The 27,494-nt window shown below is 37.2% G+C and overlaps 1 protein-coding gene across 1 annotated transcript; it reads left to right on the top strand.

Moving 5' to 3' along the window:
* Positions 1-449: 449 nt before the first annotated feature.
* On the top strand, positions 450-24,672 carry LOC112051398 (glycine receptor subunit alpha-3). The gene is made up of 9 exons (XM_024090021.2): positions 450-813; positions 1,580-1,727; positions 5,281-5,363; positions 6,768-6,994; positions 17,937-18,071; positions 19,318-19,418; positions 20,153-20,313; positions 22,733-22,805; positions 24,166-24,672. The coding sequence occupies exons 1-9, from the start codon at positions 734-736 to the stop codon at positions 24,292-24,294; spliced, it is 1,137 nt and encodes a 378-aa protein (XP_023945789.1). The 5' UTR covers positions 450-733; the 3' UTR covers positions 24,295-24,672.
* Positions 24,673-27,494: the final 2,822 nt, after the last annotated feature.

Below are 27,494 nucleotides of genomic sequence, written 5' to 3'. Positions count from 1 at the left end.
CGTGTTTTTTTGTTATTCGGCCATCACGCTGAAACTACTGAATGAATTCAAATAAAACTTTTGCTCGGTTTGAGACCATAATATGGAGGATAGGATACTTTTTATTGCGAAAATGAAATAAAAAGCGGTTGAAATAGGGGTTGGAAGTTTGCATGGGAAGTCCTTCATTTTTAGAGTTACAGTTTAAAAAAATTTGTTCATAAATCATGAAAAAAATACTAAATATAATGGAATTCAAAAATTTTTAAAACTCAACCCCTAAAATGGTGAAATAGGGCTTGAAAGTTTACATTGATTTCCACGCGGACGAAATCGCTGGCGTCTGCTAGTTATAAACATACTAACACAAATCTACCTTTTATAACTCATACGATTATAATCTTAAAGGTCTCTCAGTTCATCACGCATGTGCAAAATATTTGAAAAGCAATTTTTTTTCAGGTCGGCCATCATTGTTTCGCGCGCTTTCGACCGTCGCTGTCAACAGCGGCGCGTCCGGAAACTTTCGTTTTTTTTTAATTTCAAATATTTATTTCGGCAAAGGACTGCATACATTCAGCCTAATAATGATAAACAAATGACGAAATACAACTAGATAGAAAGAATTAAATTAAATTAAAAGTGTTGATGTTTAAATGTATTTTATTCTAAAAATTCGTTAGGAAATCTAGCTACAATAATTATAAAAATATGTAAATTAATTATAGATAATAGATAAGTGTTTTAAGTGAAAATGGCGGCTGACAGATTGTTGTGGATGTCTTTGCTGTTAATTCGTCTGTGGTTAGGAGCAGGCGATCTTTGCTATGCACAGTAAGTAGTCCAGATAGATTAAATGACTTTTTTTAAAATATTTGCAATATGACCAACTAGCCCCGCGGTTTCAACCGCGTAGTTCCCGTTGATTGTCATGAGAATACGGGGATAAAATATAGCCTATGACACTCACAAATAACGTTGCTTTCTAGTGGTAAAAGATTTTTCAAAATCGGTTCAGTAGATTCAGATACAATACCACAAACTTTTTCTCTAGACAATTCCTGATCCCCTCCAAATAGTATGAAAAATACTGTATTACTGTATAGAAGCGGGTAAAACAACAGTCCAGCGGTCGGAGATCGAACCCACAACCTTCCGGTATTAAGTCCGGCCCTTTTACCATGGAGCTATTAAGACTAAGGTAGTCTCAAAGATCGTAGATTCTCATACAATTTTTTTCATCATATCCGTTTGCTATGTCGTCGGTTGTATATCTGGTAACCACTGTCCACCAAAGCCTCGTAATCGACATTATAATACACGTAACACACATTTAATAATATTTTTCCATATTAAAGCTATAATATACTCAGAGGCACAATTATCCGCCAACTTTAATACGTCGCGAGTATATTAAAGTGGGCGGATAATTGTGCCTCTGAGTATAGAGAACCCAAATTTAAACCGACCTCAAACAACGAGACTATAATTTGGTGCACACCCTAGTGGCTTTAACTTGTTCACGCCACTGGACATAAGAGTAGTGATTTTACATTCGTTCATATAAATAAAGTTTGTATGTTTGTCTCAACATGGCCAGGTCAACGCTGGTGGCCTTCCAGGACCTCCTCCCTGAGGATCCACGCCTCTACGACAAGATGAGGCCCCCCAAGAAGGACGATCAGCCCACCATCGTCAACTTCCATGTCACCGTCATGGGACTAGACTCTATCGATGAAAACTCCATGGTAAAATTGATTTTATTCATTTTATACTATAAATCGGATTGCTGAAAGCCGCTGGATGCTGGTGGCTCGAGAACGTTGTGCTTGGAGGTCCATGCAAGAGACCTATGTCCAGCTGTGGACGTACATAGTCTGATAATGATGATGATGATGATACTATAAATCAAATAAAAATACATTCATTTCAATTAGGCTTAGTTTACTATTAGTATTCTAGTTCGTAGTTCACGTTCCCGAGGGGTCGCGGCGATGTAATACACCCTGTGTCGCTCACTGATAGTTTAGCTTTCCATAGGTGAACACATTTTTATCATCGATTCAGCGGATTGGCTGTGAAAGCGTATAGAGGCTCTTCATCTTGGAGACCTGCTACGGATATGGTCACGAACAGTCGCGACATCTCAACGCACATCCCTCACCTGAATTTTCAAGGTCCGCAGAGAGTATCCGGACACCTTAAGAGAGTCATACAGTAGAATTCATTGATGTTGTATGGGTACAGGGGATCATTCAGCCGCTGAGTGTCGAATTTAACCTCTATTTGTTTGAGAATTTGACACTCAGCGCGTGAATGACCCTGGGGGTGCCCTTACAACGTCTATGAATTCCACTGATAGTTACTCCCACTGTTTACCTGCGCTTGCTTGAATCTCTTCCTACTCGTTACGCGAAGAAAAACATTTTTGCTTTTTATAATAAACCCGATAACCTGCGCCTCTATCGCCGTAGATGTAGAGAGAAGGCCAGAATTAAAGTGGGCGAACGAAAGAGTTCGCCACATCTCTACGACAAGGTGAGGAACCAAGAATCCGACCAGCCCACTATCGTCTTTTACATATGTATTCTGTGCCATCAACTTCTATGTCTTCGTCATTGGGTGCGACTCTATCGATTAGTATTCCATGGAATCTTGTTAATTATATCCAAATAAATTGGCAAGATGCATATCATTTATAGTAGATACAAGTAAGTATCTGGAATGCTGACCTCGCACTAGAAAGCGCAGTGTTGGTCGACCCCCCACCAGGTGGATTGACGACATCAAGCGAGTCGCAGGGATTCGCTGGATGCAGGCGGCTCAGTATCGTGATGTTTGGAAGTCCCTACAACAGGCCTATGTCCTGCAGTGGACGTCCATCGTCCATCCAAATTAATTTATTTACAGTTACTTTCCAAAGAATTTACAAAACACTATTTTCATTTATTCGATTAAAACACGGTAACATATTGTGTCCGGGTGTTCTCATCTTACTAACGGCGAATACTTGCACCGACATAATCAAGTAGCCAGAATAATCCACCAACAGCTTCCTCTTCAGTATGACATTAAGCCTAATTATGGGTACGACCCAGCGTCAGTTCTTGGAAAAAAGAATGTATTGCTCTACTGGGACCAAACGGTTGTCACTGACAAGGTATATTGTATCCAATATTCTTGATTTAGTGCTAAAAATAAATTGCAATGTTAGAATGTAAAAATATAATATAAACAGAGCTATATAAAAAGGCCTGTAAAAAGCTCCATTCATTTGAAATATTGTAAAGGCACGCTAAATTGCTCTGGGACTCCCGGATTTACCTTTTCACTTTGATTTCGTCCATTAGGTTATTAATACTTCTGATTAGGCTTCTCTCCTGGTGTAATTTTTGAAATGAATTAATTTTTTCATGATTTAGGCTAGCGCTCTGCAATCAAGCTTGATGGTAAATGGAGTTACATCATGTTGACACGTGCTTCCATAGAAAGTGCCTATTTACTCGTGGCTTGACCAACATTCATCATCATCATCATTAACAGCTGACGGACCACTGCTGGTCATAGGCCTTTTGCTATGGACTTCCAAACACCAGGGTCTCGAGTCGCCAGCATCCAGCGGCTCCCCAATTAAGTGGATTACTTAATATTTTCGTCCACCTTGTGGCTGGACGACCAACATTGCGTTTTCTGGTGCAAGTTCCAAGGACCTTGGGACCCCAACGTCCAACGGCTTTTCGAACTATGTTGCCTGCCCATTGATACTTTCGCTTTGCAGCTCGCTGAGCTATGTCAGTGACTTTGTGGTTCTTTGTGGTTCTCATTTCTGATTCGATTACGTTTTTTTTTATTCTCTACAAGTTAGCCCTTGACTCTCAACTCTTTCAATCTCACCTGATGGTAAGTGATGATGCAATCTAAGATGGAAGCGGGCTAACTTGTTAAGTGTAGAATGAAATCTACACCCCTTTCGGTTTCTACACGACATCGTACCGGAACGCAAAATCGCTTGGCGGTAAGTCTTCGTTGGTAACTAGCCACGGCCGAAGCCTCCCACCAGCCAGACCTGAACCAATTAAGAAAACCTAAATGGGCCCAGCTGGGAATTGAACCCAGGACCTCCGTGTTGTAAATACACCACGCATACCACTGCGCCACAGAGGCGGTAAAACTCCCAGGACGCGTAGAGAAACTCCAAGAATAACTCGCACCATCGCTCGCTGAGTGACTTTGAGCCTTCGAATGAGGCCTACAAGCAAAACATTACAAATCTAAAGTACGTATTTTATTATAGTTATAATTGACAGACTAACCAGATCGCCCACCAGAGGGTAAGTGGAACACAATTTTCTTGTGTTCTGTAATTCAACAATTTGCAATTTTTCAAACCTTTTTGAAATTAGAACATTTGTAACTTAAATTAATTCTCCTCGAAAGTTTTATGCTGACTTCTTTTTATGCTTTTGTCCGTGACGTTTGAATAGTCATACTTTTTTGTCTTCTGACTAAAATTGTCATGAATAGTGAATTCATGACCTTTCTCTTTGATCCGCGGCGCAGCAAATTGCAACGATCGCGGTAATAATCCGCGACTGCAATTATTGAAAGAAAAAAACTTTGTCTATGCCTACTTTATCCGAGTAGCTCGGATCAAAGAGATATAGGCCTTCGTACTAGTAGCATAGCTTAATAACTATTATGCATAGACGTAATAAAAATTTTAATATAAAAAATTTAACCGACTTCCAAAACATAAAACGTACCGACTTAACTAAAAAGCGAGACATAACATCATACTGTGTTCCTGCTGCTTTGCTGTTGATTACCTACTGATCAATTTGAAGGCGGTGCTAACTCAACGATGTATTAATTCAAGCCTTAAAAAGATATCATAAGGATTAAGCTTTTTTAGACAGTGTTCTTTCAGAAACGACTTAATTTAGCAATTAGCCTTCAAATTAATCTGAAATTTTGTAATAGGTAACCCGATCATGTGTTTTATAGTCATGCGCGTAGGCGTTTATTGTAAAGATTGTAGAAATGCTGTGATAATATTATAGGTATACCTATTTCGAGCCGATTTATGTAAGACCCTAGGAATCGGGTTACATTTTAAAAATCCATACACAGGCCCCTAGGAATCGGGTTATTTAAACCCGATTCCTAGGGGCTTACATTTTAAAAATCCATACACACTCCTATATATAATATTCATAATTATAATTTATCCACATGTCTACTGACAAAGCGTTATAATATAAACGGTTGTGTGTTTTTGGCTCAAGTTTTCTTCTTTCCCAGACGTACGCCGCTGACATATTCTTTGCTCAAACGTGGAAAGACTTTCGGCTGAGACTGCCGGAGAACATGACCACTGAATACAGGTAACTGAACTACAGGCTTTCTTGATGAATACTGTTTACCAACAAATAAATTAGAAATTAAGGTAGAAAGGTATATCATTTCATAACTTATCTATTTTAAATTATGTAGGGTTTGTTTATAAAAATATATTACTCAGTAACTAATAGTTCTAAGCTTATTAATCAACTTTATTTTCATTAGTTTGTTTGTTGGTAAACAGTACTCGTCAATAAAGACTGTTCAAAGGGCTGTTCACTTCATTGTTTACCGTTAGAAATTTAAGTTTTAAAGATTTTAATGGACCCTAGAAAAATTAGGAAATTGTGCATTCAACCGCGTAGATCTTGGAACTTTTGGGATAAAAAAACTAAAACTAGATATCGGATGAAAAGTAGCCGCAGTGCCATTTTAGATTGCATTCCAACTTTTGTATATTTAAGAGGCTTTTTTTGCAACTTCTTCGCAACTTTGTAACCTTCCCACTCACTAAGTCGAATCGTGAGACAAAATGCAAACTTTTTAACCGACTTCAAAAAGGAGGAGGTTCATCAGGAATTAATACATCACCGGCCTAGCACCGCCTTCATACTAATCAACAGGTAGAACATATTATGATGTTATTTTTCGCTTTTTAGTTTAGTGGGTACGTTTTTAGGTTTTGAAGTCGGTTGTATTTTTTTTATTAAAATTTTATTAATTGATAAATCCATCCATCTGACGTACTTCAGTATTGACGGTCGAATTTTTTCGTGAACGAACGAATCGTGAACTTTAGTAATAGCTGTATCTAAATTAATGAAAGCTAAAGATCACTCAACACGAACTCTCGAAAAACTCTTGACATAGAAAGATGAAATTTGGTACAGAGATAGTTAGTTAGTAGACGGAATATAGAAATTAAAATACCACGTGTCTCAAACGGTGAAGGAAAACATCGCGAGGAAACCTGCACACCAGAGAATTTTCTTAATTCTCTGCGTGTGTGAAGTCTGCCAATCCGCATTGGGCCAGCGTGGTGGACTATTGGCCTAACCCCTCTCACTCTAAGAGGAAACTCGAGCTCAGCAGTGAGCCGAATATGGGTTGATAACGAAGACGAACTAAAAACGGATTTTGTGACAGAGTGCCAGATTAAGTTTAGGCGAACGAGCATCAACTAGTTTTTATAGGTATCTAAGTAATACTTCTTTAAAGCAGTACTGAGTGCCTAGTGTTTCGAGTTAGGAGTTTTCAATGTTTCATACTGTGACGATCGCGTAAACGTAAACGCGAATTTCCAAGAAATTGAAACAGTTCTGCAGTAGTGCCACTAGATGGCGCTGTTTCAATTCCTTGCAAATTCGCGTTTACGTTCACGCGAACGTCACAGTGTGAAAACATTGAAAACTCCCACTAGGCTCTATGTTATCGTTTTGTTCCACCAGGCTGCTGGAGGTGGACTGGCTGAAGCAGATGTGGCGGCCGGACTCCTTCTTCAAGAACGCCAAGTCGGTGACCTTCCAGACCATGACCATCCCCAACCACTACGTGTGGCTGTACAAGGACAAGACCATCCTGTACATGGTGAAGCTCACGCTGAAGCTGAGCTGCGCCATGAACTTCCTCATCTACCCCCATGACACGCAGGAGTGCAAGCTGCAGATGGAAAGCTGTAAGTCTCCATGAAACTATAAAGGACGTGTCCCAATTTTATATGGAGGCTCGGCCTCTATTCCTGGTGTCAACTAAGCAGAACAATTTTTTTTATCTTAAAAGAACATAAAATACAGGGCTTCAAACTCAAAATGAAAAATATTTTTGGAACCCGCATTTTTTTTAAATCAATTCAATAAAATGTATTTTTTTCATTAGCTGACAACATTAATTAAGAATTTTTATCATGGCTACATGCTTGTAACTTACACCCTGACATATTGTCATCGCGTAGTGTGATCTTGGCGTAGAAACGTTCGCCTATGGCGTTTTTAAAGCAATTTAAGGATTTTTTATTTAATACTTCTCTGTCTACGATTTAATATTTCTTTATAACTTGTGATTTAATGACATTTGACAAAATTACATGACATTGACAGCTTACACCGGATATGAATTCAATTCCAGATGTTTTTATTGGCTGTTTTAGACACTTTTACTGTATTGTCTATGTTTAATTTGTAGACAAGGGAGCTTAACAAAAAAAAATATTTATCTAACTAATGTGGGTTCCAAAAATTCTGAAAATTATTTTATCAATTTGTAACTTCTATCCGTAAAAAATAATAAAGGCCCATTTTGGGACATATCCTTCCTTTATTCTCTCATTTATTTATTTGTCCTTTTTTGTAAATTTTAACAATGTTACTAATACAAAACACTATTGTAATGTATAAAAAAATCGGCGGCTTCTGATGAATCGGTTTCGGTTTCGGGTTCCGTAAAAACTAGTTTCGGTCGGATAATATCAATTTGTAATATGTGATACTCAGTGGCGGATTTACAGATTTGCCGCCAGTAGGCTATTGAATTTTTGCAGCCCTTACTGAACTCTGAAATTCGATAGGTATCGAATCAATACAATTACTATAAATTGTGTAAATAATAATTGCAAGTTTTAATATTTTTGTAGGACTGTACACGGCGGTCACGACTAAAATATTAAAATTATCGTTACATTTTCTTCATTTCTGTAGAAGAGAAAGTATTGTTTGGGCCAAATTTGCCGCCCCCCAAAATCTGCCGCCCTAGGCTCCAGCCTACTTACCCTACTAAAGGTAAATATAGGTAAATCCATCACTGGACTTTGCTTAATTCAACTGTTAACTCAACTTAAGTCTAGCTGTCCCCCTTAGATGTAATCCTGGCTACGCCCATGTTGATGGGTCTAAGCTGCTTTAGTAATACTACATGGTATGTACTAGTTATGACTAGTTACATGATAGACCCGTGAGAGCCGTAATAGCCCAGTGGATATGACCTCTGCCTCCGATTGCGGAGGGTGAGGGTTCGAATCCGGTCCGCGGCATTCATCACTCCCATTTCAGCTGTTGTGTGCATTTTAAGAAATTAAATATCACGTGTCTCAAACGGTGAAGAAAAACATCGTGAGGAAATCTGCATACGAGAGAATATTCTTAATTCTCTGCGTGTGTGAAGTCTGCCAATCCGCATTGGGCCAGCGTGATGGACTATTGGCCTAACCCCTCTCATTCTGAGAGGAGACTCGAGCTCAGCAGTAAGCCGAATGGGTTGATAACGAATATGAATGATGTACATAGCGCATGTACTATAAAATTTCAATTGGTTTTGAAGAGGTCGTGAATCGTTTTTACTCAGAAACGGTGATTATTAGGATTTGAGGACAATTTTTGTAGTGTTATGTAATGAATAAAAATAATTTTTCATACAAGAAGTTATTTTGCAAATAACGTATGATTCTGTTAAAATTAGGTTTGCATGGTGGAAACATTAAATTATCAAACATAGCTAATTACCTACCTAGAATTCCTAGATAAGATCTGATATTGAAACGCAGAGTGCTTTTAATATTAGTGATAAAGTATTCATTTTAATTATACGCCCGTAGAGTAGGACATGTTCATTAGTCACGTTAGAGTCATTTTGCGGTTTTATAGTTTTCGATATTCGAATAAATAAATAGGTATCTGTTATGAAAAGGGTTACCATAGTAATCATTTGATGACGGCCTCCGTGACGCAATGGATTAAGAAGATGGAGATCCAGGGTTCGATCCCCTGGGCTGATTTAGGTTTTCTTAATTGGTCCAGGGCTAGTTACCACCCTACCAGCACAGACGTACCGCTAAGAGATTCCAGTACGATGTCGTGTACAAATTGAAAGGGGTGTGGATTTTCTTCCTACTTCTAACAAGTTAGCATCTTAGATTGCATCATCACTTACCATCAGATGAGATTGTGGTCAAACTCTAACTTGTGAAGAATAAAAAAAAATCATAAATACCTACCTAGTACTTACATATAACACCCTATACTAAATAAAATTAATATTTTTACGACCTCTCTGACGTAGTTGGTAGTGCAGTAGTTCTTAACATAAAGTTCCTATGTTCTGCGATCGCCCAAAACCCTTGTTGACGCTGTAAAAGTCCCTTTAAGGAGCCTTACTGCAATTACACAGTCAGTAGTACCTACAAAATTACTAAATTGAAATTTCGAAAAGCAGTAAAATTACCACAAATTGGCAGCGCTTTCCTCTCCACTCTGCGGAACTTATGATTATTCTAACTTAATGTAGAAAAATCTTTGATTCTTCAGCTTATGGTGTTATTGAGTTTTGGATGGATATGATAGTTAAGAAGCTACAACCAGCCAACTGTATCAACTGATTTTACATATTTTTTTTGGATTACACACAGTCAAAGCCAACGACTTAGCCCTCATTCGCACGAGAGCTTTTTTAACGAACGTTAAAAAAGCGTTCAAATATAGTACGAAGTTAAATGAAGGATGGAAATATATTTCCTCATTTCACGCCCAAAATTGAAAATGCAACACTGCTTGAAAAAAAGCGTCGTCTTTTAAAAACGCTGTCGTGTGAACATAGTCCTTCTCACGAAGAAAGTCCCGCAGCCAAAGCCTTACACAAATGACAAAGACCGCCATTATCGCCGCGTCTGGGGACTTCTTTCATGAAAAGGACTATACTTGAAAATGCATTTGTTGTATTTGAACGCTTTTTTAACGTCCATTAGAAACTCACTTGCGAATGAGTGTTTATATTGCACCTGTATACGTCGTTGTCGTTGTATGCAGATAATTTTATTTTAAAGACGTATTCACGTCTATAGAGGAGAAATAAACATATCTAAAGGAATACTTTTTCGGACAAGCACTCTTATAAATCCAGCTTTACGTGGCTTTACTAAACTTAGCTTCAGCACGGTTTCAAAGTTAATTTTTGCATCTAAGTCACGTCTTTTGTCTGTCTCAGCACTTCCTGAGACATTCTGTGCCAAGGAGCTTCATTGTAATGGCTATGTGCGTCTGTATATAACACACTTTTATTTCATATCTATAAGTAAGAAGTAGCTTAAAATGCCTATTTTGTTATTTTTATATAACTTTTTGTTTATACCAATTTCATTTTATTATTTGTATTATATATTTTACTAGCGGACCCGGTCAAGCTTCGTTTTGACATAAGTGCACTTATTCTCTATTCCTACTCTACCCTTCTATACCTCTACCCGTACCCTTCCCCTACCCTACCCCTACCCTACCCCTACCCTACTCTACCCCCACCCTACCCCTACCCTACCCCTACTCTACCCCTACCCTACCCCTACCGCTTGACTCTTAAACGTTTGTATGGGAAATAGAAAAGGGCAGTTTTTAGGGTTTTCCCGGAAATTATTTTATTTTTTCTCACCTTTTAAACCTTCCCTATACCTCCACGAACATTTCAAGATCAAGATAAGATAAATCCGTTAAACCGTTCTTGAGTTTTAGCGAGACTAACGAACAGCAATTCATTTTTATATATATAGAAGATTATATTACTTAAATAGTAGTTGTAAGTGTTTTGTTTTTCTTGTTACTGTAAAATGTATTTTTCCTGTGTAAACTGATTTTATGTAATCGTCAATTTATTTTAATATTACGGAAATAAGCAAGCCACTACAAAGCCACGTTATTTATAAGTGTCTTATGCTGAATTTTACCCCCATTATCACAGGATCGGGAACTACACGGGCAAAACCGCGGGGCGCCGGCTAATTATGTATGTTTGTATGTAATTAGCTACAAACCAATTACTGACGTTGATAGTGTGAATGTTTCATCCCTACCGCTAACTCTCAGCAAACGCATGAAATAGCATTTAATTTAATTAAATAATTAATACAGTTTACGTTTCAAACGGACCTCTTAACTTAATTGAAGCAAATTTTTAACTAGGCAACATTGCTGCATAAAAATTGCAGGTTGGTTGATTTTGAATATTCCAATTTCAAATATATTTTCTCATAAATTATTTACTTTGTGTATGTATGGACGTATTTGTGTTTTCGTCAGCACAATATTTGAAAAAAAAAATTTCAAAAAGCCGCTGAAACTTTAATGTTTGCACGAAGATGAGATCTGTCGATAAGTGGATTTTTACATGGTTTTTCACGACATCCTGTAGAAAACATAAAAAATACGTTTTAAGACATTTTTTTTGTTATTCATTATTCTACAAAATACATATTGAATTATTAAGGCTTCTGGGCCTAAAAATGCACAATAAAATTTCCAAGAAAGCAAAGCATAATAATAATAATAACTCCAGAAAAATATCAAAATACTTGGACCTTGCTCACGAGATTACCGCCATGTGGAATGTTGAGTCAACTATTGTTCCGATAGTTGTTTCAGTCAATGGTCTTATGACGAAAAGCTTCGACCAACATCTTAACCTGCTGGAACAAGAGTCGGATAAAGGTTTTTTTTTATTCTTTACAAATTAGTACCTTTTTTAACCGACTTCCAAAAAGGAGGAGGTTCTACGTTCGGCTGTATGTATGTTTTTTTTTTTTTTTTACTTTAATAAATTATTTAAATCATATACTAAGGTTTACTTCATTATTTACACAACTAAACTTAAATCCTCAAAATGAGTTACTTAATAGTCAAGAGGATATTATAGAAATAAGATTTGCCTTTTACAGTATGTTAATTAGTCGTATAGTTTCGGAGATAATAAAAAAAATTCTAAAAGACGCACAAATGCCGCTAATAGACGCCCCGCGTTTTCACCCACATAGTTCCTGTTCCCGAAAGAACACGGAGTAAAAAATGCCTTTTTTTTTTATTCTTTACAAGTTAGCCCTTGACTACAATCTCACCTGATGGTAAGTGATGATGCAGTCTAAAATGGAAGCGGACTAACTTGTTAGGAGGAGGATGAAAATCCACACCCCTTTCCGGTTTCTATAACCATCTATAACCATCTATAACCATGACATCGTACCGGAACGCTAAATCGCTTGGCGGTACGTCTTTGTCGGTAGGGTGGTAACTAGCCACGGCCGAAGCCTCCCACCAGCCAGACCTGGACCAATCAAGAAAATCTTAATCGGCCCAGCCGGGGATCGAACCCAGGGCCTCCGTTTTGTAAATCCACCGCGCATACCACTGCGCCACGGAGGCCGTCTATGACACTCGCAAATAACTTAGCTTTCTATCGGTAAAAGATTTTTCAAAATCGGTCCTGAAAGGTGTGAAATAGGGGCTGAAATTCGATTTTCACGCGGACGAATTCGCGGGCGTCCGCTAGTAAATAAATATGAGAGAAAAAAACTCCAGTATACTATTATTAGGCATACTCGAAAATGCATACGCAAGGTTTTAAAAAAACCATATTTTTATGAAAAGCGAGTCTTTATTCATTAAAGCTCGGATAGTTAATAAGGCCACCGGTTCAAAAACATCATTATACAGTGAAGTGGGCGCAGACAGTCATTAAATACAAAAATACTGCTATAAAATACATTTCTTTTATTATTGCGAAATTAAATAAGTTGAATTATTTTGAGTGCCTTGTTATGGTATGTCTCATTAAAAACACACTAAACTACGAGAAGGTACCTATTTTGAAAAATATTTTGTTTAACCCCCAACGCAAAAAGAGGCGTGTTATAAGTTTCACGTGTCTGTCGATCTGTCTGTGATAGCTCCCGAACGGATAAAGCAATTTCAACTAAGTTTTTTTTTTAATAAAGATTACATAAGCGAGAGTATTTTTAGACATGTTTGATGAAAATCTGTTGAGCCATTTAGAAGTTGTGGGGGGTCAAAGTGGGGAAGATAATGTCTACAAATATACTCGAGTGGGGTCTCCAATGAAAGCGCACTGAAAGAGACTCGGTCGAGAGTGTAAGTAATAATTTCATGACACGCATGGTTTTTCAAAATTTTCTTTTTTTGAAATTAATTTATTAAAATTAGCCTAGATTTCGTTTCTTTTTTTATTTTTTTTTGCGTAAAGTATTTTAAAAAAAAGAAATTATTGTAGCACCATTGCATGTTAATACTATACCTACGAGTACCTACCACTGGAGGAGTCGAAAAGTCTCTACAAAAGGACTATTTCTTGCAGTAGACGTCCATCGGCTGATATGACGATGATGATGATGAATCTAAAATGTCTATTTTTGGTAGTAATGTGGTTTTGGATCATCAATATTCATGTAAAAAGATCAAAGTGCTAAGCGATAAAATTAGACCCCAGTGTCAGTTCCCGCTTGAAGTGTCATTGAATAGCTAACGAGCCGACGAGCGACACTTGTCTCGAGGTGTGCCGACGTACCGATACAGTCTATAGAAGTACCGGTTAAAACAGAGGGTTGAAAATACTTCCCCTTTTTCATATTTTGAGAATTTATATAATTGGCCCTACAGGACCTCCTTCTTAGAGATTTTTATTGATCGCTTTAATAGAAGATCCGTATTAGAAACCTATCCTATGTACTAGATATGTATCTCAGAAGACGAATACCTAAACCTGCAAGATAATAGTTTAAAATAATCCTTCCGTAACAAAAAATACCTTGGGAGATAATAGTTATTTACCCCACAACTATTATCACCACCGTTCATATTTCAAATACTCAATAATTCACAATACTTCACAGAAGTCGGAAATTATGTTATCGGGTAAAACCTTTTGACATCCAAAATAGTAGCATTTGTACATTTAATTTGTAATTAAAAGATTGAATACTGTACTGAAATATTTTATTTTCCCGTATTAGTCCAAAGTAGAGTGTAACGCGCGGGGCTAGACCCATTATCGGTTTCTATTTAGGGCCCTCGCGTTACAGCTCGTGGTCTGAAAATATATATTTTATACTATAGAGTATAGACTTTTTGCGCTGATTTTGTAGATATAAAAAATTTTAATGAAAAAAATTCAACCGACTTCCAACTCAAAAATTAACCTAAACTAAAAAGCAAAAAATAACATCTTACCTATGTGCTACCTTCTGATCAGTTTGAAGGCGGTGCCAAGCCACTGATGTTTTAATTCAAGCCGTTTAAATTACGCAATTTCTGTGGTTCTTTCAGAAACAGCTTTAATTAAAACATGACACTGGATTGGCACCGCCTTCAAACTGATCAGAAGGTAGCACATAGGTAAGATGTTATTTTTTGCTTTTTAGTTTAGGTTAATTTTTGAGTTGGAAGTCGGTTGAATTTTTTTTATTAAAATTTTTATTTTTTAATTTTTAGTGTTAGCACACCTACTGAGTGTGAACTGACTGTCCTCCGTCTTCATCACCAGACCCCTTATGCAGTCACAATCCATATGGGTGGAAAGTTCTCATCAATATAAAATTTATCAAGTCCAAACACAAGGTAGCTACTGTGAACCGTCGAGGAGTTCCCTTTACTCTCCTTCATCTTCATCACCAGACCTCTAATACAGTCATAACCTATCCAGGTGGAAAGTTCTCATCAATACAAATTTATCAAGTCCAAACACAAGGTAGCTACTGTGAACCGTCGAGGAGTTCTCTTCACTGTCCTTCGTCTTCATCATCAGACCCTTAATACAGTCACAACCCATCTAGGTGGAAAGTTTTCATCAATACAAATAAATTAAGCCCAAACAAAAGGTACCTGCTGTAAATCGTTGACGAGTTCCATCATCTGTGTATCGGCTCCATCATCAGACCAACTCCAGACCTTCATAAAATTGTAGTGGTTTAAAATTCCTTATGGAAACACTAACAAACGCACTAGCCGTCTCTACGATTTTCAAAAGTTCCCCTCGATTTCTCCAGGATGCCATCATCAGATCCTGACATGAAAAAAATGGGACCACCCTGGAATCAAACCCTTCACAACAAAAAAAGAATTTTCAAAATCAGTCCACAAATGACGGAATTATCGCTGGACATACATAAAAAAAAAAAAAAAAAACATACATACAGCCGAACGTAGAACCTCCTCCTTTTTGGAAGTCGGTTAAAAACTTATTATATGCCTACAAAATCACCGCAAAAAGTGATCCGAATTTAGTTACTCCACGGAGCGCACACAATCATGCACAATTTTGTGTTTATATTAAATACTAGCGGACGCCCGCGACTTCATCCGCGTGTAACTTGTTGTAAACATTCAACTAAACCTACCCTAGCCCTACCCTACCCCTAACAAGCGACTAAATGAAATTAAGACAATAATTATGCACATTTGTCCGCCTCAGTTTTAATCGATAGTGCCCTATCTCTTGTATAAAATATTGTTGCCCTTGTATAATAATCTACTATTTCTTCTTCTTCATATGTGGTAGAAATGGTAGAGACCATCAAATTTAAAAATTATAGTAGGTAAGTATTAATTAAAAATTATAGTAGGTATTTGTATTCTTTACAAGTTAGCCCTTGACTACAATCTCATCTGATGGTAAGTGATGATGCAGTCTAAGATGGAAGCGGGCTAACTTGTTAGGAGGAGGATGAAAATCCACACCCATTTCGGTTTCTACACGGCATCGCACCGGAACGCTAAATCGCTTGGCAGTACGTCTTTGCCGGTAGGGTGGTAACTAGCCACGGCTGAAGCCTCCCACCAGCCAGACCTGGACAAATTAAGAAAATCTCAGTCTGCCCAGCCGGGGATCGAACCCAGGACCTCCGTCTTGTAAATCCACCGCGCATACCACTGCGCCACGGAGGCCGTCGAAATTATAGTAGGTCGGTAGTTATGGGTATTGAATATGCAGATAGCGTTAGAAAATATAAAGAGTCTGTTGTATTGATTGAAAAATAAAACATCTACCTACCTTAATTCAACCTATAAAACATCTTTGTATTCAAGAAATGTATAGAAAAAACCGTGCAGGGTAAACCCTCACGACCTTTCACTTAAAAAACTCGAAAACAAATAACAAGCAAAGTCGAGACGTGCAATAAACAACCTTTAAAACCGTCCCACAGAAATAGCCTTCGAGTGCGCCTTACCTATTTATGGACCCCCACTTTATAACATCGCGTCAGTACTCAATCGGGCTCTCAAAGATCTCTGCGATAAAAAACGAGCTGACTTCAGACGCTGTGAGGGGTTTTGAGACCTCTCGGCCTACATTTGAGGAGGCTCTCGAGGAATCAATCTCCGAGTATCGCCCCACAAGCCTCACCTACAGCTTACAGCCTAGAGGCTGTTTGCCGATCGTGCTATTGTTGCAAGTTTAATGTCGTTTTTTCTCTCCATTTTTCATCACAATTGGGATAAAGTTGATGCTAATTAAAATCGATAATGTTTTATTTTGCTATGGAGGTTTTTTTTGGGATCGATAGCTGTTGATTGGTTACAATGTATTGTGATATCGTCGTCATCAACCCATATTCGGCTCACTGCTGAGCTCGAGTCTCCTCTCAGAATGGGGTTAGGCCAATAGTCCACCACGCTGGCCCAATGCGGATTGGCAGACTTCACACACGCAGATAATTAAGATAATTTTCTGGTATGCAGGTTTCCTCACGATGTTTTCCTTCACCGATTGAGACACGTGATATTTAATTTCTTAAAATGCACACAACTGAAAAGTTGAAGGTGCATGCCCCGGACCGGTTTCGAACGCACACCCTCCGGAATCAGAGGCAGAGGTCATATCCACTAGGCTATCACGGATCATTGTGATATGGCTGACACAGAATAGATAAAGCGCTTGCTTATTTACAACATTGTTGTCGATGTCTCTTGAAAATAGATACTCAGCTGGCCTATTCACTATTTTGGTCTTTATTATCAACCTACTAGCTGACGCCGCGCGGTTTCACCCGCGTGGTTCCCGTTCCCGTAAGAATACGTAGATAATAATAGTCTGTAGCCTTCCTCGATATATGGGCTATCTAATGAAAGAATTTTCAAATCGGACCAGTAATTCCTGAGATTACCGCGTTCAAGCAAACACACAAACAACTTTACCTATATTATTAGTATAAATTAAAATTAACAATCAATTAAGAAATATCAGTTACCTACTGTATGATATCCACTAGTAGGCACCGTACGACATTTGTTACATAGAATTTCAATTTCATTTATGTTAACTAAGATTTGTCAAAGGTAGTGAATTAGTTACGTTGTGTACTTTATTATAAACAAGCGGACGCCCGTGACTTCGGCCGCGTGGAATTCGGTTTTTCACAAATACATCGGGAACTATGTGGTAAAAAATAGATGATTATACATAAAAACAAAAACCCGACTGCTTTAGCTTAATGACTAACTGAAAAGAGAAAAACGAGTATCACAATATCTTTATAATATAACTAAATACTTTATGCCATAAGCGCTGACAAACATAGTTTTGGTAAATCACCATTTGCCCTTAGGCAAGATAGTATTGTTCGTCCCACAGAACAGAGATCGCTAAAAGCTAACACTTCTTATATCTGTGGTTTGTCCCCACCTGTAGCACAATATTATGTCAGCCACTGACGATCAAGTAATCTCACATGCCTGCAGCGCTAACGGCTTGACAGCCTAAACTGATCGTGTGTCGGTCGCGGATACTCCCTCTAACACGGGTCCCTGTCTTCTTATGATGTATACAAAGGATCAAAAACAAGTCTTCTCTGTCCGCAGTGTCCCACACAACAGACGACCTGATCTTCCAGTGGGACCCCGAGGTGCCGCTGGTGGTGGACGAGAACATCGAGCTGCCTCAGCTGGAGCTCGTCCAGAACAGGACAGCTGACTGCACGCAGGTGTACTCCACTGGTGAGTACTGATTTTATATTATCCTTTTATAGCCCAGTGGATATGACCTCTGCCTCCGATTCCGGAGGGTGTGGATTCGAATCCGGTCCAGGGCATGCACCTCCTACTTTTCAGTTGTGTGCATTTTAAGAAATTAAATATCACGTGTCTCAAGCGGTGAAGGAAAAACATCGTGAGGAAACCTGCATGCCAGAGAATTTTCTTAATTCTCTGCGTTTGTGAACTATTGGCCTAACTCCATTCTGACAGGAGACTCCAGCTCAGTCCTACTAATAATATAAACGCGAAAGTTTGTATGGATGTTTGTTTGGATGTGTGTTTGGATATTTGTTACTCCGCTGCAACTACTAAACCGATTTGGCTAAAATTTGGAATAGAAATAGATTTTACTCTGTATTAACACACAGGCGATTTGAGCATGTCTTGTATATGCCAAGGATAATATAAAATGACTACACTTTATACTTATGGACGCCTGAAACCTGTTACTTCTTGTTCTATGCCAAGTCAGTACGGTCCGAACTTTGTAGTTATTTACCGTACTTACGAATACATACATATACGGTAAGCATGGATTCACAAACATTAAACTGTTATAAAATGAAAAAAAAAATCTTAAACCCGGTTATACAGCCTCTCAACCTAATATACACCCTACGACGTAACGACAAACGACGTAGATACTGAAAGAATTGAGCAAAGTTCGTTAAACTATTGTCTACAACCAAACAGAGCCTTGATCTAAAAACCATGCTTAATTAGGCGATAATTTCGTTTACAATTTTCAAAAACCACCCAAGATTAACGTAATCTTTGTATACTTTGTACAAACATCGACACTACGAACGTGTTATTCTGGATTTCATTGAAGTTTACTTCTTCAACCTTGTCTGAACGTTAGCTCAAATTAAAAAGCCATCATCATTTTTACATATAAATGCAGTTATTTTACAAATTTTGCGGGATTTTTCCGAGATAAAAAGCAAAAAAGTTGTAATGTAAGCGATAATGTTCAATTATCTAATCTTTTGTTTGTTTTTTTTTCGGGAAGCACTAAGTGGGATTGTGTACATTTTACTAATTTTTGCTTTCACACATAAGGGGCCCCTGTAGTCTGGGGGGCCCGTATCATTGATACGGCGATAGCTACGCCCCTGAGTAACAAGATATGAATAAATTGACAGATTTTACTTTTTTTCTGTTATATTTCTGTTTGCTGTTTTATCTCTTGTTCACTCTTTTTCAGGAAATTTCACTTGTCTCGAGGTGATATTCAAGCTGAAGCGTCGCCTGGGATACCATTTGTTCAACACTTACATACCTACTTGCCTCATTGTTATTATGTCCGTGAGTATTTTTGTAGCTACAAATAAAATGAAGAGATCCGCAGAAGAACTAAAGTCTCAACGGAAGTGGCATAACGGATGCCAGCGCCATTTAGAATCTATACTTATATCTAATACGAATTTCGTACATTCGGTACATTGAAGATATTTTGAAAATTTTTGTTGGGGAGCATTATATAATCGATACTGAAGCTAAAAATATTTTTTTTCGATTTTTTGTCTGTCTGTCTGTCTGTCCGTGTTTTTTTTTGTTATTCGGGCATCACGCTGAAACTACTGAATGAATTCAAATGAAACTTGGCACGGTTTAAGACCATAATACGGAGATAGTTACAGGATACTTTTTGCGAAAAGTTTGTATAGAAAGTACTTAATTTTTAGAGTTACAGCTTTAAAATTTCGTTCATAAGTCATATAAAAAATACAAAATATAATGTAATTCAAAAAATTTTAAAATTCAACCCCTAAAGTGGTGAAATAGGGCTTGAAAGTTTACATTGATTTCCACGCGGACGAAGCCGCGGGCGTTCGCTTGTAATAGAATAATATGTATAATCAAGGTTAATTAAAAACGCGTGGATTTTGAAATTTTCTTCACTTTTGAAACTTTCGTGTGCTCGTTTTTTCCTCGCTCATCTCTAGTAAACTAGACGATTTGCTCTAAGCAATTGCTTAAATAACTTGTAGGTTAATACGTTGGTAATTCTTATTACCAACGGCAGACTCCTCTTACAGTGGGTCTCCTTCTGGATAAAGCCGGATGCCGCGCCCGCGCGAGTGACGTTGGGCGTGACGTCACTGCTGACGCTGTCCACCCAGCACGCCAAGTCGCAGGCGCAGCTTCCTCCCGTGTCGTATCTGAAGGCTGTTGATGCCTTTATGTCTGTGTGTACTGTGTAAGTATTGTTGTACAAAACTAGCGGAAACCTGCGACTTCGTCCGCGTATGACATTCAACAACACAATTAATTTATTTATTTATATATACTTTGTTGCACTGTGAACGAAATGCGTATGTTGAGATGGATGTGTGGTGTGACAAGAATAGAGGAAAATATAAGAGGAGAGGAAGGCAAAAGAAGAGATGATTGGATTGTGTGAAAGAGGACATGTGTGTAAAAATTTTAATAAAAAAAATACAACCGACTTCAAAACCTAAAAACGTACCCACTAAACTAAAAAGCGAAAAATAACATCATAATATGTTCTACCTGCTGATCAGTATGAAGTCGGTGCTAAGCCGGTGATGTATTAATTCAAGCCATGTGAGCATATCTTATAGATTTAGATTTTGCAGACAATGTTGTTTCATGTGGTCCTGTCAGAAATGGCTTAAATTAAGACAACACCGGCTAAGCACCGACTTCATACTGATCAGCAGGTAGAACATATTATGATGTTATTTTTCGCTTTTTAGTTTAGTGGGTACGTTTTTAGGTTTTGAAGTCGGTTGTATTTTTTTTATTAAAATTTTTATTATTTTTCAATTTTTAGTGTAAAATTTCATCTCAAACGAATACATCAGACCCCTAATGACAGTCACAACCCATCTTGGTACAAAATTCTCAGCAATACAAATTAATCAAGCCCAAGCACAAGGTAGCTACCGTAAACCGTCAAGGGGTTCCCTTCATTGACCTTGGTCTTCATCATCAGACCCATTATAACAGACACAACTCATCTAGGTAGAAAGTTCTCAGCAATACGAATTAATCAAGGCCAAACACAAGGTAGTTACTGTAAACTGTTAAGGAGTTCCCTTAATTATCCTTGGTCTTCATCACCAAATCCCTAAATGACAGTCACAACCTATCTATGTGGAAAGTTCTCATTAATACAAATTAATCAAGCCCAAACACAAGGTAACTGCTGTAAATCGCCAAGGAGTTCCCTCATCTGTTTTATGACTCCATCATCAGATCGATTTTAAACCTTCATAATTTTGTATTTCTTAAAGGTACTAAATGGAAAAGTTTACAAACACACTAGACACCCATATAATTTTCGAAAGTTCCCCTCAATTTCTCCAGGATTCCATCATCAGATCTTGTCATGATGGCAATGGGACCAAATGGGGACTATACCGTTTCAAACAAAAAAAGAATTTTTGAAATCGGTCCAGGCGTCTTTGAGTAATCGGTGTACATACATAAAAAAAAAAAAAAAAAAAAATACCGACCGAATTGAGAACCTCCTCCTTTTTGAAGTCGGTTAAAAAGGAGTGGATGATGAGTTGACGAGTAATAGAGACGAATGGAACAGATTGACATATTTTTCCGATCCCACTTAAGTGGGATAAGGGTAAGGAAATGATGATGATATACTTTGTTGCACAAAAGAACAATAACAAAGAAAATAGAAGAAACACACTAACAAGTATGTGCAAAGGAGGTCTTATTGCATATAGCAATATCTGCCAGACATTCTATAATTAAACTTTTCATTTAAAATTTGCTCTTGAATTACTATATGTATTGATAAAAACTTCATAAAAATCCGCCCTACAGTAAAATCCAGCCGTAAAGTCGTAATCCTTAGGGTGCTTTTCCACCAGTGACGCTACGTTGCTATGGATGCGTTTGATATGCACCAATCATATTCATTGGTGTACTGGTGGAAACGGATTCAACTGAGATATGTTTTTTATAAAGAAGGATGCCTGCTATGGGCCGTCACGAATGGGCAGCAGAGCAGAGTACCTACAGTACCCGCGAGCAGAGTACCCGCGATTTTACTTTGCAGCGGCGCATCTTCCTCGCACAGCTACATAGCTTAGCATTGATGGAAACGGTCACATATTTTCGTAGCGGAGATTTCACATCTTCGCAGCATAGCTGCATAGCACATCTCTGGTGGAAAAGCACACTTGCACTCGTAAATGTCATCATTGTCACATAGTTCGTTACATTATATGTTTATGTGTAAAATGGCGATCTTACACCGGAAAGCGCAGGGATTAATCGAGTTGCTGGATATAGGCGGTTCAGGACCGTCGTATTTGGAAGGCTTATATATCCAAGGCAGTGGACATCCATAGATTAATAATTACGATGATTATGACGATATTTTTCATTCAATACAGAGGTTTTTGTGTAATTTAAAAGTCAAAATCAAATCAAAAATCAAAAAAATCAAAAATCATTTATTTCATGTAGGCTCAGTTTACAAGCACTTTTGACACGTCAGTTGACTATTTGTAAAGATTCTACCACCGGTTCGGAAGGCAGGTTCTGCTGAGAAGAAACCGGCAAGAAACTCAACAGTTGCTCTTTTTAAAAAAAAATCATCAAAGTAATTTAAATAATACCTTTTTCAGTTTCGTGTTCATGGCATTGATGGAGTATTGTTTGGTCAATATCATCCTTGACGATAGAGGTGGGAAGCCAAAAGTAAGTATGTAGCAAAGTTTTTGTGGATTAACTTTTACTAACTCTACTTTCTTTCCCGGAAGTTACGTTCAAAGAAGAATCCCTACTTTGCTTACTATAATATAGTTCTTTCCCGGAAGTCATTAATTCAAAGGAAAAAGTTTTGAGGGCTGTCAAGCCCTAAATGTCTATATGTTTGTAACGTTAAGGAACGTCATAACGAACGCGTTGTTAAATACAGGTTGTGGAATGACGACCACGCACTAAAAAGCGCAGTGTTTGTCGACCCCTCACCAGGTGGACTGACGGCATCAAGTGATTCGCTGTCCCTACAAAGGGCGTATATCCTGCATTGGACGTCCATCGACTGATATGATGATGTGATGATGATGATGATGATGATGATGATGATGATGATGATGATGATGATGATGATGATGATGATGATAATGATGATGATGATACATCCAAAGTGAAACCGTCTTCCTATAGTAGGAATAACCGTCTTCCATTTATATTTTCTACATGATACTATATTGATCTATTAGTAAATCGAGATTATTTTGTTTTGCTTAAAATGCTTATCACTGCAAATCTGTGTCGAGGAGAAAAATATCGTGATTTGTGCGTGCCAATCAATCTCCGACAGGGATTATGCTGTCATGGTGAATTTGGGACATCTGTATGTATTGGGCACGATTTAATACACATTATTTTCCTTGAATAGTTTTTCTTCTTTTCTGAGATTATCTGCGATCCGTAAAAGAACTATAAGCGTACTTCGTTCCATGAAAACTTCGCTGGTCCAGTGAGAACATCGTCTCATTGTTTTTTATAGTAGTGGTAAATCTAAATAACATTTGGGGAGCTGATGGTAGACCAAAAGGGTAAGAACCTCAAAGTCTTAGAGGCAGGGGGTACCCGGTAGTAGTCTAGCACTGTCCGTTTAGGATGTTTGTGAGAGATTTTACCTCCTGAAAAAGACAAGTCTAGATAATTTGCTTCTTTTTAAGTGTGCTATGTACCGTTGAAGAAATTTGGAAGCAAGATCATTTGCATGAATCATCATTATGATATACACTGTTATTTTAAAGAGGGAAGATTTGTATTTTTGTACGTAATCCTGCTCTATATCCTTCTCATATTTGGAAGGCGGCTAACATGCGACCAACGAGATAGAAGTGAAGTTTCTCGTGAAGAGAAACTAATAAGTAGACTTTCAACCGATGGCGGTGCAACTGGAAATACCGTTATCTCAATTATTGCGTTAGGACGAAAGAGATGGAACTAGGACAACTCCATCGCCATTGGACTACGCCCTGGTCCTGTACCTAAAAGTCCGCTGGTAATCATGAAACTCATTGCTATCACCTGTTTCCAGGAGCCAGCAGAAGCGGCCAAGGCCAGGATGCGCGCAGTCAGCATCGACCGCTTCTCCCGCGTCTTCTTCCCACTCCTCTTCGCAGTCCTCAACGCCACCTACTGGATACAGTTCGCGCAGTACATCTGATTGACTTGAACGACACTTCTGTGTCCCTACCAACCGGGAAAGGAATACATCAATAGAATTGTTTAGAATAACAGGGATCTTAGATTTTAGTATTAAGTGTACCTAAAACACATGAATAATTTAAGAACTTAAGTATACATTTGTTATCTAACAAATTTTGAGAATTAGTTTGGTCAGTGATGAAAACCGAGCGTTAAAGTCGTAATCATCTCATCCATTGCTTTACATAATCCATCTGTAAGAACTTTAGACATCATAGTCTTGATCTGCTTATTAGTATCAACGACTTCTTGTCTTGATCTTCTTCTTATTATTATTATCAATAACTTCTTATAGTGTGCAATGTGTAATGAAAACTGGGAATATATATATATATATATATATATATATATATATATATCTATTAAAGTACTGACTGAGGTGTAATAATATAGGAAATTACCAACTTGTGATTAAATTTTTAACAACTGTCTCATTTGTCATTGGAGAAATAAGTAGTGCGTCGATACACTGTCGAATGCCTTACACGCCACCATTTGGGTACACCAGTTTGAATACAACCAACAACATCCAATTTTCTCCATTCTAAGGTAAAGTGTATTTTACAGGTCAAGTAACTTACGTGGTATATTTATTAATATCCAGTAACAGTGTTAATTTAGAATAAATTGTTGCATTGCTTCTAAAATCATCATTTGAATCATATCTGTATTCCTTTCTCTAAAACTTTCAAACATCTATAGAATTACATTTCGATCAAAAATTATAGAGATGGCACCTCATACTACACTATCAATACACATATTTAGTTTGTAAAATACTTGTTGATCTTTCTGATCGTAGATTTTGTTTAGTGCTCATTTTATCTGACACCTAATATAATAAATATCCTTCTTGACTTGAAACTTTGTCAACGAGAATTAGCCTCCGGAACTAAGGATGTTCCGGTTTCCGGATGAAACGTGCGTAAATAATTTTCTGTCAGATCTATCATGTTTATTAATTAATACAAATCACATTTTAGTCACTTAATATTATCCCTCCGGTGAGAATTCTAGATGCCTTTAAATTATCGAACATCAGCTACGACAATTGATTGTGTATAATCTATTTTATTCTTGTTTGTATTCAAGTTTTTGTTAATGAATTTGCTAGTTTCCGCCTTTTACTTTTTAAGTAACTACTTATATTTATCTTCATTGTCTAAATTTTAATAAACTTTATCTATAATTCTAATTCTAATTTTAAGAACTGTAAAACAAGTGATGTCATATTTTCGATGATTTACTTCATCTGTTATTAAGTTAGTATAAATATTTACATAATATTTTAATATATTATTTCAACGTGTTTCTAAAGACATTATCATTTTAGTGGCGATTATTGCCGATAATATATTCCACAACAAACACCGTACATTAATTTTATAGCCTTTTCTTAGAATTATGACCATTTGAAATAACTATTTAGTATCTGTTTTTTCAACTTTCAATTGATGTTCCGTTCCTTATTATGTTCTCGTAAATACCATACATAAATATAATTTATAAATGTTTTAAGTCTATATTTTTAGATGAAATAACCTTGATGTGTATTATTATCTCTTATTTATATATTTATTTACAATTACTTACTTAGTTAACAGCCAAGCGTAAGCTTTTCAAGACGATTTTCTTTGTAAAGTTTATATTTTTGTTTAATTTTACAGACAAGTTTTTCTATTTATGTGAGATGTTTATTCGTTAATTTCATATTTTTTTTTATCTGATATATCATAGTTATCTTGTTATCTCAGTTAATATAATATTTTTGTGATAAAATAATAATACCTAATAATTTAAGTGTTGGACATAAAAGATAAAAAATAAACATACAAGTGTCAGTCAGTTTGGGTAACTTTGATTTTTTTTAAATGAAAATAAAAACTACTAAGAACATGATTTGCTGAAGGAGACCTTATTTGTGAATTTGGATATAAGATTTTTGGTAAAAAAAATCAATCAAAGTTACCCAAGTATACAGTAACCAGTTGATATTACAATAAAAGTCAATTCTCATAGAGTTAGTTATGACAATTGCTATTGTAAATACGTAGATAATTTTAAAAGTAAACAAACCAATTAATTTTGATCTTCACGGTTGCAAAGTAAGTCATAAGTTTTAAAATAGACTCAATCAGTCAATAGTGTCTGCTTTATTTTCAAATTAAATGTTATAACGAGTTACCTAAATAATTAACCGATCAACTTACGTCGCATAAAGCCCATAGAACCTATCCGGGATTCTTACAATGGAATTCATAGACGTTGTAGGTACACCCCCAGGGGATCATTCACCCGCTGACAAATTCTCAAACAAACTTACAGTGGAATTCATAAACGTTGTAGGGGCACCTCCAGGGAATCATTCAGCCGCTGGGTGTCGAATTTAACCTCTATTTGTTTGAGAATTTGACACTCAGCGGATGAATGAACCCCTGGTGCCCCTACAACGTCTATGAACTTCATTGATAGAGGCTAAATTCGACACTCAACGGCTGAATGATCCCCTGAGGGTGCCCCTACAACGTCTATGAATTCCACTGTTAAACAGGTAGCTAAGAAAACAAAACAGGCAGTTAAGAATCCCGGATTTAATCTTGTCATTCATTCATTGGTATCGTTATAGAGTCCAATCGGTTTAAGTTTTATCTGGGGAAAAATTCCTAGTCAATTCAATTTGACAGTGAACAATTATTTTATGAGGAACAATTTTTATAATGACCTCAATTGACCTCCGAGCAATAGGTCGCGAAATATTTTGCGAAAAACTGATTTTCGTGACATTTTGACCTTTGTAACTTTTTCACATCTTCATAATAACACCGTAATAAAGTTGTATACAAAAATTCAGCTCACTAGAATTTGTGTTTTAAGTGCCTAAAAGTGCTGGACTATATCACCAGCCTATTTTTAAACCCTACAGGAGACCTTGGGAGATAAAGAATCAAAGCCTACTCAAAATCGAATCTCCCTTTCTCATAATAGTGAGGCCCCTAAAAGTGTATAGTAATGGGCATTCATGATGTCCACTCTTCCAACTGCTCTAATGATCATTTCTCTTCCAATCAGTCGGAAAGACTGGGTTAGGAATTATTTATTAAGGCCTGTTTTATTTATTTATTTACAATTAAGTTTATTTATCTCTCTATAACATAAACC

Source organism: Bicyclus anynana, chromosome 25, assembly GCF_947172395.1.
Source record: "Bicyclus anynana chromosome 25, ilBicAnyn1.1, whole genome shotgun sequence".
Lineage (NCBI taxonomy): Eukaryota > Metazoa > Arthropoda > Insecta > Lepidoptera > Nymphalidae > Bicyclus > Bicyclus anynana.
The sequence above is the reverse complement of the archived record's forward strand: the minus strand, read 5'-3'. Positions and strand labels throughout refer to the sequence as shown.

Excerpts from the sequence above, each read along its gene's own strand:
- LOC112051398 (XM_024090021.2), top strand. The coding sequence starts at position 734 with ATGGCGGCTGACAGATTGTTGTGGATGTCTTTGCTGTTAATTCGTCTG. Across the intron at positions 6,995-17,936 it reads CAAGCTGCAGATGGAAAGCT|TGTCCCACACAACAGACGAC; the intron begins GTAAGTCTCCAT and ends CTCTGTCCGCAG. Across the intron at positions 19,419-20,152 it reads GCCTCATTGTTATTATGTCC|TGGGTCTCCTTCTGGATAAA; the intron begins GTGAGTATTTTT and ends CTCCTCTTACAG.